The following is a 15,456-nucleotide window of genomic DNA, read 5'->3' as shown; positions in this document are numbered from 1 at the left end:
TTCCTTCCCAACAAAGCGTAGCCTTTCTTTCACCGCTTCACCTTGGCCATTTTGACAGCTGTCTCTTTATATTGATGTTGTTTCTATTTATTGCCTCACACTTTGTACAGCTGTGCATAACAAAGTAATTTTTTTCAGTATTCATAGAAAGTGTTCAATTACAGGTGTGGTTTATGATACTCCTTCAAAGATAAACTCTATTTCATTGCTGGAAAATGTCTTTTCCCTTCCCTTTGCTTCCCCTCCTTGGCAGTCAGCCTGTAAATCTCTTTTTTGTTGATGTTTTCAGGTTTTGTGCTAATGCAAACACAAACTTTACAATTGATAAAGACACCTGGACAGTTGTCACTTGTTCCTTTGTCAGCATGTGCTAATACGACACCTGCTGAAGAGTTACAAATGATGCAGAAAACTTAAGAATGCTTCCAGTACACCACATCAGGATCCTTTTGGGCATCCCAGACTTCAACCTGCTACCTCCATCCCAGTCGTTCTCTCTATTCAGAAGTCATTTTTTCTTGTGTGTAAAGTTTGACCTCAACAGTTGAGGCAAACCGCTTTTTATAGATTTAAATCCTATGTAATTTGCTTTTCCTTTGATCTGAGTAGTACATGTTGAGTTTACTGGAAGCATGGTTTATGAAATAACCACTCTCTTACACAAACTTAGAGTAGCTTCACTCTCCTTTGATTTTCCTCTGTTCGGTTCATAAATCATACAGGTTATCCTTAATCTCTTTGCCTGAGTTTCAATATGTTTACGAATAAGCACCTTCTCTTAACTACTAAGTTCTTTGAACAGCTTCATTGTATTCTTGCTGACTTATGGCATCCATTTCCTTGTAGCTATGGGTTAAAATGTAGTCATGCAGTGTTCTTTCAACTTCTGTCACTTCAGAAGTACTCAAGAATTGTTAAGTGGACGTGATGCACTTTTTTAAAACTAGTAACAACAAAAAAAAATGTTAACTTTGCTGATATATAGTCTTGGGAAAGGAAGGATTTATTTTTATTATTTTACATTGCCTGTAATAAATCAGTTTGAATTACTTCTTGGTCTCTTAAGGATTCTGCTTGAAAACCTGTAATTAGTATCTGACCACTTCATGCCGTTTCACTTGCTGCAGTATCTTCTTAATGCTTGGCAACTGACTGATGGAATTCCTGAAGATTCCATCTGTAATGATTTGAATGGGAATACAACATGTGTGAATACCCATCTCCTGCACTCCAGACAGCACGTCTGGAACACGGTGTCTTTACTACTCCCTGAGGCCCTTTATCAGTCTGTGCATTCAGGAAATCCTTTTGGTGTCAGCAATTTTCTTTCAGGACTGTAAAACAGTATGGTGGAACGATGCTCAGAACTCCCCTCAGGAAAAACCTCGAAGGGGTGAGTATTGGCAGGTCTCAACCTTTTGGTCGGGGTGCAGTAGTTGACCCTAGCAGTTGCCCTGCTCAGGTTTGCATGGGGTTCTTGAGCCCAAGTTATGCTTTTGCTGTGTGGTTGTAAGCCTTCCAAAGGGTTTGATCTTTCCCACAAGGGAGCTCTTAGCTGCTCTACTCCAGAAGCTTCAGCTGTATTTTCATGGTCATGGTACAGGTTTACAGATTTTATTCTCTGTTGTATTTTACTGAAGAAAAGTTCTGCAGGGAATTTTTGAACTGACATACCTGGTATTTTTTCTCCTTTCTTGTAATTACTGGGTATTAGATTGGGATTATCATTCATGTTGATCTTTCCAGAACCACTGCTCAGTGGTTCACTGCTTCAGATTCTTAAGTCTTAAGTTTATCTAAGCTGAAGTTTGTTTCATATTTTGGACAGTTGATTTAGCTTGTTATATTCTGTATTAAAGCAAATACTGAAGTGTTTTATGTTCTTGTTCTTGCACGTTACATGATCTTTGCTGCTTTCATAACCTGTTAAGTTTTCTGTCTGTCATATGAAACTCTTTCCACTGCTCAGTATTGTGCTTTTCAGTTTCCCTTCCTCCATGCATTGCTGCTTGTTTTCATTAAAGTTTTATTTCACTTGCAAGGCAGTTCTGATCCGTTATTTCAAGACCACTTCAAAAGATACACATGAGGAAATATATCTAAATGATAGCTTTTGTTATGTAATCCCATTCTAGTCCTCGTAAATTACTGAGAGCAAGTCAATATTTTAGCTGGTATTTTCCTACACCTGGCGTAGGTCTTCCTGAGCTTAGGGAGAAACCCTATTGGTCATACTTTGCAACACATCTTTTGTCTTGTTTTGCAAAATTCTTTTAGTTTTATTAACATGTTCTTTCATGATTTACAAGGCCATAGAGAAATGATATTCTGACTATCCATGTTGTTTTTTCTTGGAATGAAAGCAGTGAGAAAGGCTCAGGTGTATAATGACTAATCTGATTGCTTGCAAGCAAGAATTGGCACAAATTTGTAAGATGACACGAAAAAATCCAAGTAAAATTTGAAGCATTATGTTAGCTTATGATAGATTACCTTTTGAATTGGTTAACACTCATACAAGTGTATTCTCAGAGTAAATTAATGAGTTTATTATAACTTAAAATATATTCACAGTATTTCTTAAAAACAAAACAAACAAAAAAAAACAATAGTTTTTCATGCATTGGTACTCATTTTCCTACCTCAACATGCTCTTGTTTCAGTGTTACGCATCTTGGTCAGTTAAAAAAAAGCACAACAGTCACATTTCTCTTCATGTTGTGTGTTTCAAAGAGTGCACTGCCCCACACCAAAATAATGGGGGTGACATGAAAATGAAGTTAACAGTGCTGTGGTTTCTGTATGGTTGTATTATCTCTTCAATCATTGATGATTAGTAAAATCATCAATAATTTTATTTAGTATGTACAATGTTAATGGATCTTTGTGATTTCTGTGAAGTCAGGTGTTTGAACTACAGTTAGGGAAGATACCATTGCTTCAGATGGAAATTTATTTATGTATTTATTTATTTATTTTTTAATGCAGCATATGTTGGGAAATCTGCTTTAGATTAAGTTCATGTGTACTCAGGACTTATTGCATATACTGCATTGGAGTCAAAACTTATTTTGTCCGTAACGCACACCCAGCATAGGGCTGTTTCAGGTGTTAGTGGAGCACAGCTTACCTGGAGGCTGGCCAGCAAAGTGGCTTGCATACTATTGTGTTTTCAGTGCCAAAGTGGACCTAACATCAGAAATGAGTTTTGAGGCTTACTGAAGCAGATGAATGAGTTGTACTTGGCAAGACACACAGTAAATCCTTTTTAACAAATGCAGGTTATCTGAGAAAGCAGGTAAGTTACTGTAAGGTGGCATCATTTGGATAATGGAAATTTAGCCTGTAGGCTTGTACATTTTAAGACCAGTTTGTCTAGTTAAAGAGCAGAAAGGAAGTACTGTTGCGTAAAATATGCAGTCAGATGGAAAAAGAATACAAAGCTGGAAGCACAGGTCGCTTTCCTTACACTGCATCAGGATGTCAGATGCAATAAAGGGCTTTTAGCATCTAGCTATAAAAGCTCTTTTGAAGGAAATGAAGAGTATTGAGTTTTTCTGATGAAAGAGAAGCTTACTGAAGCTTTTTGGAGTGTCCGCAAATTTGATTTAACATTGTTAGATGTTTTGTACAACTATTGAAAATGTAAGGTTGTGATTAAATTGAGCAATGATATTCTTTTTGGACTTCTTCTAAGTTTAAGAAGGAGAATATATGAATTGCATTGATCTGAATTTTTATAGCACTTACGTGTAAATCTTGGCTTTTATTAAACATTGACAATATCATCATTGAGTTTGACATGCAGATATTTGTTGATGTGCATGTAAAAAGGGACGAGTCAATGAAAAAACAATTTCTGGTACTAAGATTAATGGTTTCACATTAGTCAAGAAAGCTTCTTTCCTAAGGCTAGCTAGCTTGTCTTTATGTAAAGCAGCCTTGCCTTGCTTGGCATAGCTTTGGGACTGAATTTGCCCAAGACCATGCAGCCTGTCAGTACTTGAATTAGAGTGTGTTTGTCTACCTTTTCACTTCTTTATGAAATGATCCTGCTCATGTCCAAACGGTTCCAAGTTAATATGCATTTTGACTTTTGCATTTGTTTTTTTCCCTATTTACTCCTTACATCATGAACATAGGATAGTGCATGTTTATTATTTTTAGTTTCTCTATAATCTTTCCTTAAAAACTTGTAGAATGATTTCTGTTTTAGAAAATCAAAATAGTAAAAAGAAAGGAGAACTGTGTTTCAAGTGTGAGATCCTTGGCCCTCACAGAAGAAGGGTCTCCTGGGTGGAGGAGGGGACTATAGAATAGTGAGAGAAAAACTCAAATGCAGCTTCCATTTAGAATTCTTTAGAGCAATGTAAATCTCTGTCTTTGTGTCTTTCTACAGAAGACAGGTTGTTCCTGCAGTTATTTCTTCATTTGCTATTAAAGTGTTTGCATGCACTGTTTTGCAATAGCTAAAATTAAAAATGAGTGTATGCTCCCAAATTGCCTTCACAGAATTATAGGAGCTGCTGAAGGGAGTAAGAACAAGGATCCTTATGCTGTATGTATGGTAGTCATAACCCTAAAGTTACTTTGGTGTGGAAACTTAAGCACAGGTAGATCTACTTAAAATTGGAGCGAGTTCTTGCATTCTGTAATACCTTCTTGAATTGCGTTTAGAGGAAGAAAATGAATAATAATAATAATTAAAAAGTCAATCCTTGTAACTCATTAGCACTTGATCAGATGAAGTAACTGAAAATCTTTATCTTTCAAAAGACAGATCAGTGATCATCATTTTACAAATGGATCTTTTGTTGTTTCATTAAAAAAAAAAAAAAAAAAAAGGCACTATCAGGGCACATCTTAGAAAGCTAATGCCAAGTAGTTCTAGAACTTCTTTTGGGTAGAATACAGTAAATTCTGGTATACATCAGGACTTTAATTTTCACATTTGTAACTTATATCTTTGCTGTCATGTGTGTATGATTAAAATGGGTAGAAATAAAATTAGAGTTGAATTAATGTCAGCATGTTGTGAAACATAATATATCAGACTGTCATCTGTTAGGTGGAAGACCTCTTTGTATTGATGTCTGAGGTATCTGAGAAGACAGTAAAATTCATTCATTGTACATCTCTGATATTTAGAAAACAGAAGAAGATCCCACCATACTCTTTAATGTATGACTGCCCCTTAGAGGAAATTTGATGTGCTGCCCAGTTGCAATTATTGTAATGTGTTCATTTTAACTGGTGTTAATATGAAGCCCATCTCTCATAATTTGCTGGCAAGTCAAATCTGTATGAACTGGACTAATAAGTTGTGACATATGAAAACATAAGTTGTCTTTAAAAAAAAAAAAAAAAGTGGTAGCACATAGAATAGTGTGTCTGTGAGGCTAAAGGAGCAGCTGCTAATGTGCTGTAGCAGTTTCTCAGTTGTTGGGCTATGTTGGTATATTTTTTTCTATGTGATTTTTTTTTTTTTTAAAGCATGGAACATGTCTCTTCTCTCTAAGTGACCTTGCATCTGTGAGTTCTTTGTCACTGTTGTAGTTTTTGAGGTCTTTGCAATTGTGACTGCTAGTTATTTGTCCTCTCTTTGGTAACTTGTAAGTATGGGGGGAGCAAGGGGCCTATTTGTGCAAAATTAACTTGTAACATGGATAGAGTTTTTCCAATAATGTAAAGTCTGACTGAATTGAGTTGTTCTTCTACCAACTTGCTGGTGAAAACTCCCACGACTTACTTTGGTTTTGAATGGGATTCTGCAACCAAAAGTATGTGATTTTTTTATTGTTGTTGTTGTTGTTAGCACTGACATCTTTGGTGAAGTTGTATTGTTCTTTTGAGGGGTTTTCTAACTGTCAGTTATTTGTCTTTTGGTCAGGTACAACTGGTAAAGCGTCATCTCCACCACCTGTAACAGACACAAGACAGATGAGTGAGAAGCTGGAGACAATACTATTTCAGCTCCGTCAGGTAACTCGAGAGAGGGATGAGCTGCGCAAGCGACTTGCACTTTCATCTCCTGGATCAACTTTTGATGACTGCAGGTAAAAATAAAAATAAAACAAATGTACATTTGAATTCGGTCTTCAGGAATATTTTCAAGTGTCTTGTCTCCTGCTTGCTTGAAAAGCAGCAATAATATTACAGTGCATTTATGTTGCATGTAAGGTACCTGCTTTGTGGTGATGTATATGTAGGTGACCATATCCAGGTTTCAGAGCTGCGTGTTGGATGCCTTCTCCTGCTTTTTACAGCAGTGTTACTGTGGGATTGAGGGGAATAGGGCTCAACTCCTTCTCGAGAAAAGCAAGCAAGTTGTTGAGGATTCCTAGGTTATGTTATGGAAAGAGGTGGAAGACTGTGTGTCTGAAGTGTTCGCAGTTTTGAAGTGGTGATTAATTGAACATTTCATCCATAGGAGATGAGGTCTTGAGGTTTGAACCAGTGAACTGATGTTGAGAGAATGTTTAATCATTCATTCCTTAGCTAACCATCTCAGGCTCCCCAAGCCGAGGTGGTTGCAAGAGATACTGTAGGGCTTGAGGACCTTTGTGTTCTGTCAGAGGGTCTCAAACGAGTTTCAGGGATGGGAGAGGAAAAGTTCAAATGTTAACATCTTCTGCTGAGCTTCGTGTTACTTTTAGCTCACACCAAGGACCTTATCTGAAGTCAGTAGAGCTTAGGCATTGAGGATTTTACAGCTTAGAATATTGTTCTCTATAATCCCAGCTACTATTAATAAAGTTCTGATGAGCTGTCCTCTAGACTGTCCCAGTTTTCTCTTTTTTGGTTGTCAAATCAATTTTCTGCCAATGTAGGGTTTGTATGTTGTGGAAAATATAAATGTTTACAGCTTAAACAAATCTCATGAAAATAAACATTGTGTTTGTGCAGTGCTTGGACAGTTTGTTAGATGGAGGATGCTACTTCCCCCCTAAAAATTAATTATCTGATGGGGTCGAAATGAATGAAGTTGATTAGATGACTTACTGTTTTCCTTTAGTAAAAAAGGAAATTACTGCTCTCATCTAAATACACATCTATGGTTTGTGAAAATGTGCTGGTATTTTTCACTTTGTTCCACATTCTTTCTTCATATAAAATTAATCGTCAACCTTCCAGGATTCAAAGCCCAGATATTGCCAGCTACCACCCTGAATTGTCAAGTCTGAAAGACCACTGTTTAGGTGGTCACTCTGACAAGCCAAAAGGCTTTGGCTTTCCTGTCTACATGTGCTCTTTGAAAAATCACTGAACCAAATGCAGGTAGTGTAGAGACAAATCCTGACACATCATGGTGGCGTGCTTAGAAACGGTTTCAGCTTGCAACATGTTCATAGGCTGGGCTGGGCTGGATGTGAAGGCTGACAGTTGCAAAGTTGAGATCTGTTTTCAAAAACTGGTGTTGACTAAGTCCAGAGCAATGGAAGAGGAGCTGCAGAAGTGGATTGTGATGAGCTGAATCTGATTAGCATGTGTCACTCTGCTGGACAGGAGTAGGATTGCTCATGCTGTGCTTGAGTCACTTGACAGTGATTATACGCATGCATGTGTTGTGGTGATTAAGCAAAAATTTAACTAAATTATTTAGTGTGATCAAGGTGAGCTTCATATACTTATATTTGATGTTAGTAATTGTAGTATTTCCCTTAGAGAACCGCAATACAGAGAAAACACCTAAAAACTGCTTTTGAGAAAGGACTGGTTTATGTGCAGTCTGCAGTTGTTGTTCATGGACCTGATATTGTAAATGAAAATGTTTTAAAGTTGTTGGTCAAGTATTGCGCGTAGGAAGGTTGGAACTGCTCTTGGCATTAGCTTTTACATCCTAATCAAATATATCTAAACGTCAGTCTTGATGTGGCCCTCATTTAGAATCGGGGTGATTCCCTTGGGATGCAGAGGATTTTTAGAATTGTTATGTGAATATCAGAACAACAGTTGGAACTCTGACAATAGCATTTTAATTTTTTTTGTATAATTTGTATCTTGTTTGAACTAATGCTTTCAAAGCAATAACTGATGCTTCTCCTTTATTGAAATCATAATATTTTGTATGTTCTGGTGCAATTTAGCATTATACTGTGGTGGTCTTATTTAAATGAGATTTGATCACTGTGTGGTTTTGAGTGGATTGCTTTATTTTAAGAGTTAGTTTTTTGACTTCTGACCAATGTTTAGTTCCATATCCATATTCTTGCTGATTAATAAGCCCTTGAAACAGTAGTGCAGGACATAACTGCCTTGGCAGTGCAGGTGTTCTGTTACATGTAGATGAGCTAGAGTGCGGGAGGTTACTGGTGGCATTGTTTGTTTCTCATTGTATAGGTAGGCTAACTTTTGTATTTACCATGTTATCTTTTTATCTAGGATTTCTGTTTAGAATTATGCTTCAGCAATATATGAAATACAGATGTGATTGATGTTAGATATGTTTAAGTTCTCACCATAGCTTTGAGGCTGACTTAAGTTACTTTTTAGAAAAAAAAATGCACAAATATTTTGCAGGAATGTGTGTTTATGATTACAAGCTTAATATGAGCAAGTGTTAATGGAACTCAAGCTTAAAGATTCAGCTGAACTAAACCATGCTTCAATTAATATTCTCATTGTAACGACTGGGGGACAGATGATGTCTACCTACAACGATTTCATCCTAGAGACTAATTTAAATCAATACTTGCGGTTTTAGTGATTTTGTCAAGGGTGTGAACATCTCAGGTAGTTTTACTTACACTAATTGGGGTTGTATTTTCAAAGAGAAACTAACACTGCAATAGTTATGGTAATATGTCTGTAAATCTGTATGAAGTATTTCCTTTTATACCCATAAACAGTGAAGTAAAAACAAACAGAAAAACATCCAAACAAACACTGAAAAGACATCCCTGCAGATCTGACTTTATATGTTACTTTATACAAATTTGACTTTTACTTCTTGTTACAGTATGTCAGTTGAGGAAGGGATTTTTTTTTTTCCTTTGCCTTTGTTTTCCCCGGGAACACTTGTTCAGGGAGTAGGGAGAAAAAGAGGAATTAAAATGAAAGACTGTACTACTCTGCAACCTAAACACAACTAGGTTGCAAAAATGCACCTTCAGATCTCGCACACATTCCCTGAGCATCTGTGAATCAGATGTGACTGCTATTTATTTTTCTGTTACTGTCAGCACTGCAGCCATGCAAAACCATTTCATTTCAATTCAGATGCCAGCTGAATTTCTGTTCCAGAATCCATGCTGCTGTTCTTATATGAAGCGAAGAGCATTGTGATTACTTCTTAGATAGAGCTTACAGTGAAGCTGTTTGGGGGAGAGAATGTTAGCAAGGAAAGGGAGAAAGGGTGATCTGTGCAGCAGTGGAGCAAATGTGATAGGAGAATAAGCAGTCAAATTAGCCATCAATTAATATCTTTCTTTTCTTGTTGTTTGTTAGAGGTATGAGACCTGGGAGATGCCATAGAGACAGCTGTTAGTAGTTTCATTTTGAAAGTAGAAAATTGATTGGTGAAAAAAATTTGAGACTGCAGAGGAAGAACATAGTTCAGTGTAGAGTGTCTTGAAGAGTTTAGTGCTCCAGAAGAAGGTGGTATAATTCTGGTAATTTAGTTTTCAAAAAGATTTATAATATTCTAATATAAATAGAGGTGTTACATACAGTGGATACACATTGTAGACGTAATCTATGTTGGTCAATTGCCAGACAAAATAGGTAATTTTGGAAAGCTTCTCGTCTCCCAGTCACCATGATATACTTAAATAAATAAAACAAAATATCATTTGATGGACTTTTGCTTTCATGTTGTTCAGCTTACTGTAAATGGTCTAACTAGTCTCATCAAACTTTGCTGGCACAGATGCATGTATTTGGTGTCCTGTTGAGATTCTATGTCTCAAAACTAACCCTAACTGTGGTTTTCCTAGGGAGCTGTAGATAAGGTCCTCCAGCTGTTTCCAGGATGATGAGTTTTCCCTAGTACAGGTTTCCATGCCACCCCCACTTGACTTTGCAAGCCTCTTTTCATCCCCACTCACACTGCAGCTCTGTGCTTTTTCTTTGGAAGTCTGGGCATAATAATGCAAGGAAGCGGTGTTTGTTCTGTGGCTGAGTTTTCAAGTGACAGTTCTGGTCTATGATAATACTGCTGCTCCAAAGAAAGGAATGTGGACTCACAGTACAGTTTTCATTTGATTTAGCATTGGACAACTGGCTCGTTATTAAATGGTATATCTCAGTACAACACTGGTACAGGTTTATCTTTGTTTGTGGTTGCATCTTGTTGTGAAGCTGTCACTATTTGATTTGAAGTACAATATGGCCTAAGTATAGTCTGTATATATCCGAAGCTGTGTGACAGTGTTTATTGGATTTTATTCTAAGCTGTTATTTGACTTAATATTCTTTTTCTGCGCTAGGCCTAGTCCAAAACCTAATCATGACTATGAAAGACTGAAGATTCAGTGCATGAAGGCCATGTCAGACCTTCAGTCTCTGCAGAATCAACATACCAAGACATTAAAAAGGTGTGAAGAAGCAGCAAAAGAGGCAGATTTTTATCAGTAAGTACTAGTAAAGCTATAAAAGGTGAGAGTTAACCGATCTTTGCTGTAAGGTATTAAAACATGGTAATCAAACCATTATTTATATTATTTTTCCACTTTAATTGCAAGATTAATGTTTGAATGCATCAGATAAAAATACTTTGGGACTATTTGAAATGAGACAGTTATGGACTGTGTCTTATTTTGAAGAATTTGAGGTGGCAATCCGTAATGACTTGGTGGGACACTGACAAGGAAAGCCTAGTTACTGATTTAGAATTACACTCCAGTCAGGCTGAAGAACAGAATATTATTTGAGAGAATGGAATTCATGATTTCTTAGATGATGTGATGGCTTTTTTTATGACTTACATAAGTTTTATCACAGGCCAAGACCAGTTGTAAGCATTCATGAAAATGCAGTAAAACAGGCAGCAGCTGTTGAATAATGCTAGTCTGTGTTTTAGTTTAAAAATCAGTCATTGATGCAAATAGGGAAGTTTTATTTACCTGGGAGGCAAATAAACTTGAGTTTTTGAGGATGGAGTATCTTCTCTAGTTTACTAGCTATTTTAAAATTGTAAAATGGTCCTATTCATTGCTTCTGTCTGTTTTTTATTTAATTATGGGCTTTCACACCTGCTGATCATCAGCTTAGACTTCAGTTTGTATCATTCTGTTTCAACAACAGAAGACAGTATCAAACTAGCAGTCTTTATTTAATATGCACTAGTATAATGTGTTCAAGTGAGTTTTGCTCTCATGCAGCAATGATTAGGTCTAATTTTGGGCTGTTACCTTGAATTATAATTTGAATGCTAGCCTTATCATGCTAGCATTCTATCTTAGTTATTTAGTTTCTAAGTGGGAATAAATCTCTCTCAACAATTATGGCTTACATAATGAAATGTGGAATACCTTTGGTGGCATTTTACCGACTTGAATGTAGTTGAAAGAGTACTTTCTGTTTGTTTTTTACGGTAGGAAACAAGATTTTTCTAGTTTTAATCTGTATGTTGATTAGCTGGAGAGGCCGAGGAGGAAGGGGACTTAATGAGTGAGATAATTACTGTTATCTCCAATATCATCTTTGGCTCACAAACAATTCCTGTTTGTCTATCTAGTTGCTTTTAAGTGGCATTGATGCGGTGGTATAGGTCCATCATCTCTCCTGATGCTGTGTTAAGAGTACTATATATTTAAACATTTTTTTATACTTAGAGGTTTGTTCTTCTCTGATTTATCTTGTTCTTGGAATATTCAAATTTGAAAATTTGAGTTAGTTTGATCTGTTTTCTTGGTAGAAAACTCATACATGAAACTAGTTAGTACAAGAATCTGTCTACGCAAATTTGCCTCAAAGAGTGTATTTTCTGTATGCCATGACAGCACGTTGCACAGTCGGCTGCTGAGTGACCAGTCACAGCTGAAGGAGGATATGGATACCTTGAAGAGGAAAAACACACAGTTGGTGCGAGAACATAATCATCTCCAGCAGTCATGTGAGGAAATGAAAAGACTTCATGACGAGGATCAGAAAGAGATAACAGATCTACGCAGCCAGCAGCAGCAGGTAAGCTACAGCTTGTAATGTAAATGCTAGAAGCAGTTCTAAGCTTTTCCTTTGGTAAATACGTTAATAAAACCAATTAACTGGATTTTGCTGAATTTTGTCTCACGTAGTCTAGAACCTATTTTTTCCCTCAGTGCTGTAAAATGTGAAGCATGAGATCTTGAATGCGATTTTTTTTTCTTCTGTGACTAGATGGAGAAAGAAGAAGGGATGTAGAATATTAAATAGCATGAAGAAATTTTGATGCAGAGAAGAACTAAGTTTACGTGATGAATATTGTAGGTGACAGTAAGTAGGTGGAGGAGGAATCAAAAACCTAGTTTGAAGTTGCTAAGAGATGAAAAATACTGTTTTCAAAGGGTATTTTATAGGACGGGGCTAGCTTTAAACTTGCATGCTGTTTCTGCTTTTTTTTTTTTTTTTTTTTTTTAATTCTAAGTGTCACAGAAATAAAGAGTGACCATTTTTCTTATTTTTGGTGACATCTTAAATGCAAGGCCAATGATTGAACTCAGGTTGCATATTTAGGATCACAGACACTTGAGTGTCTTAGAACAAAGCTACAGACTGATGAATGTTTTTGAACTTGTGACAAAAAAGGCAATCTCTTCAGGACTGGAAGAAGTGGGCATTTCAGTACTGTGTATAATAGGCTGTCTCATGAGCAAAGTTGCTTGCACATTCTGGAGAAACAAAGTCAAGAGGAATAGTCAGGAGTAACTGGCGCTATCAAGTCCATTGTTCACATCCAGAAGTCTGGTCATTAAGTTAACACAGCTACAGTAACATGAAATGGTTAAATAGAATATCTCATTTAACTGTGTGTAAGCTGATTCACAGGGCAAACTTGCAAATCAAACATGAGGCTTCAGAAGCAAAACCTATGCAAACAAAAATAATTATTTTCTAGAGTAGGAGGGGCAAAGGTCAAAGTAAGCTGTATTGCTGAGTGGCACTTTCAGAGGTGTTTTGGGGCTAGTGCAAAAAGGAATTAAATTAGTATTTGGTTGTGACCCCGTCCTCTAATAGTTGTGCTGTGAAGTGGTTTATTGACTTCGTTCAGAAGGTGGGTTGTGTTCTGTGTAGCAGAAATGGCTGTTTCATGTAAATGTTCTGTGTTAACCTGGATAAATGGCTTAATAGTTTTGTGCATCAGCTTCTCAGTCTGCAAAGCAGAGGTGTAAAACCTCCAAGAGAAGGTTGTTGTGTTTTTAGACTGTCTTGAAATCTGAAATTGTCTTGCAGCAAAGGAGGTTCAAGCATTGTTATAAGTATTTATTGAAAGAAATTCTCACATCAGTATTATGATAAGACCTTTACAGAAAAGTACCTATGTTATCCTCGATGAGAAAGTTGTGTAACTCTGTTTCTCAGCATGTCCAAGTGAATCATGTTTGTTGTCTTGAAGGGGCGCCAAGTTCTTTATCTTGTCTGTGCCACTTCTCATCTGAGTTAGTCTAATTCTGTTTATGTTGACCTCTGAAGTGTTGTTCCATTGTAAGGCTGTAGCAAAACAGCATCTTAGTGGCTTTGGAGAGTATAAACTGATTGAGTTACTCTTACCGTGGGCTTGTCATTGATTTGCTGTTTAGCAGCTGACCAGATTATGTTTCTGCAGCTCACAATGTTGCTTTTTGCCATAGCTGTCGTCTTTGGCCCATCTGGGACTACTTACTTTTCCTCATACTGGGATTTTGAATGGGAGACTTTCCTTATTCCCCTGCTTATTGTTTATGGTATTTCTTTGCTCCTTTGTGAAATCTGTTAGCAAATTGATGATAAAATTAATCAACTTTCTGGTATATTTTTCCTTCTTTAATTATTTAGCATTTTAAACAAAATAATATATATATATGCTTTAGGCAGTGAAAAGTTGCTTGTTTCTGTGTGGATTCTCAAATATTCCATTCTCAAACCTGTTTTAAATATGCTTTGGGAATTAGTTTTCAGGAAAAACAGCACTCAAGTACATATAAATCAACACAGTATCTAACTTCACATACACCTACAGTTTCTTACACAGAATGGTAGTATATTCTTGAATAAGAAGCAACATCAGCTTCTTCAGCTTCTCTAAATTGGTTCAGTGAAGCACGCTAGCTAATCATGGGCCCAGCTCTGTGCAGGTTATGCTTCTGAAGCTGCTGAGGACGTGAAAGTGTGTGCAATCAGCCATGCTGGTGAGACTCCCCAAAGTCCGGCCTCATTCCAGGACCCCTTTATGAGCGATTCATTGTTTTTATTTATGTACCTTGGTTAGCTAAAGGAGACCAGCATCAGGATGAAGAACTTCTCTTCTTTTGCCTCTGTACAGAAGCGTTTTTCTGACAGTAGCAATTTGTTACTTGCTGCTTGTGGGCAGTGAGCAGCGCACAAAGTGGGCAGTCTCTGCATGGTGTCAGCCATTTCTGGTACACAGGCATCCGTGCTCCGAGGAGCCAAAGAGTACCTGAAAGTGTCACTGAGGTGGTGTATGTGTGCACAGTAGGGAAAGTGTGTTCCAACTGAGTATTGAATCTGTGCTGTCACAACTCTGCAGCAGATGGCTAAAAGACAAGTCTGGTTGAGGTCTATTTGACTTCCATTTGTGGAGTGGTTGCTCTGTTTGTTAGCAACGTTTTATAAAGTGAAGCTTTTCTGTCTTTTTTTTCCATAGCTTTTTAAGACACACACACAGACGCACACCTCTTTCAGCTCGTTGGGGATGTAGGCTAATGTATTGTAGGCTAATGGTAAGCTTACATAAATTCCTGGCACCTCTGTCTTTAGCCTTCCTATTTCTTCCCACTACATGAAGTTCAAATTTTGATTTAAAATATAAAAAGAGAAGGGGAAAAAAAGCATGACATGACCAACAAAAAAAAATAAGTCCGTCTCACCAGTGCAAATTATTTTTTGTCTTTTGAGACAGAAGGAGTAGATTTGCTGACGTTCTTTATGGATTCTTGTTGTTGCTGGTTACTTAGAATGAACATTGCTACTTAACAGCGAGATTTTTATGTAAATTAATTTGAAACCAGGGTTCTGGTCAGATTTTATTGATGTTTAAATGGATTTTCTGTCCGTTGATATTTTATGAAAAGTTTTTGAAACTCGAACGTTTGTAGTTATTTTCAGTTGAAATACTGTATGAATATTAAAACACATGCCTGAGTGCATGTCTCTAGGATATAGGCAGTCTGTCATCAGTGCCACCTCGTGGTCGTTTCCTAAATTACAGCTATCAGCACGACCACCAAACGAGTTACTTCTTGCTCAAAGAACTTATTCGAAAACCATGTGAGTTTAATAAATATTGTTTGCAATTACCATTTGAGAGATGGATACATT

The 15,456-nt window shown here is 36.9% G+C and overlaps 1 protein-coding gene across 2 annotated transcripts in view; it reads left to right on the top strand.

The window, feature by feature from the left end:
• DLG5 (discs large MAGUK scaffold protein 5) overlaps window positions 1-15,456 on the top strand; it is a 108,807-nt gene that overhangs the window by 49,512 nt on the left and 43,839 nt on the right. For both annotated transcript variants that reach the window (XM_082765353.1, XM_082765354.1), the window contains exons 3-5: window positions 5,891-6,056; window positions 10,428-10,571; window positions 11,943-12,126. In XM_082765353.1, the coding sequence (XP_082621479.1) occupies window positions 5,891-6,056; window positions 10,428-10,571; window positions 11,943-12,126 (494 nt within the window). The remainder of the gene's footprint in view (window positions 1-5,890; window positions 6,057-10,427; window positions 10,572-11,942; window positions 12,127-15,456) is intronic.

The sequence above is a fragment of the Aythya marila genome (genome assembly GCF_965140915.1).
Source record: "Aythya marila genome assembly, chromosome: 7".
Classification (NCBI taxonomy): Eukaryota; Metazoa; Chordata; class Aves; order Anseriformes; family Anatidae; genus Aythya; species Aythya marila.
Note: the sequence above shows the minus strand (reverse complement) of the source record. Positions and strands in the feature narration are given on the sequence as shown.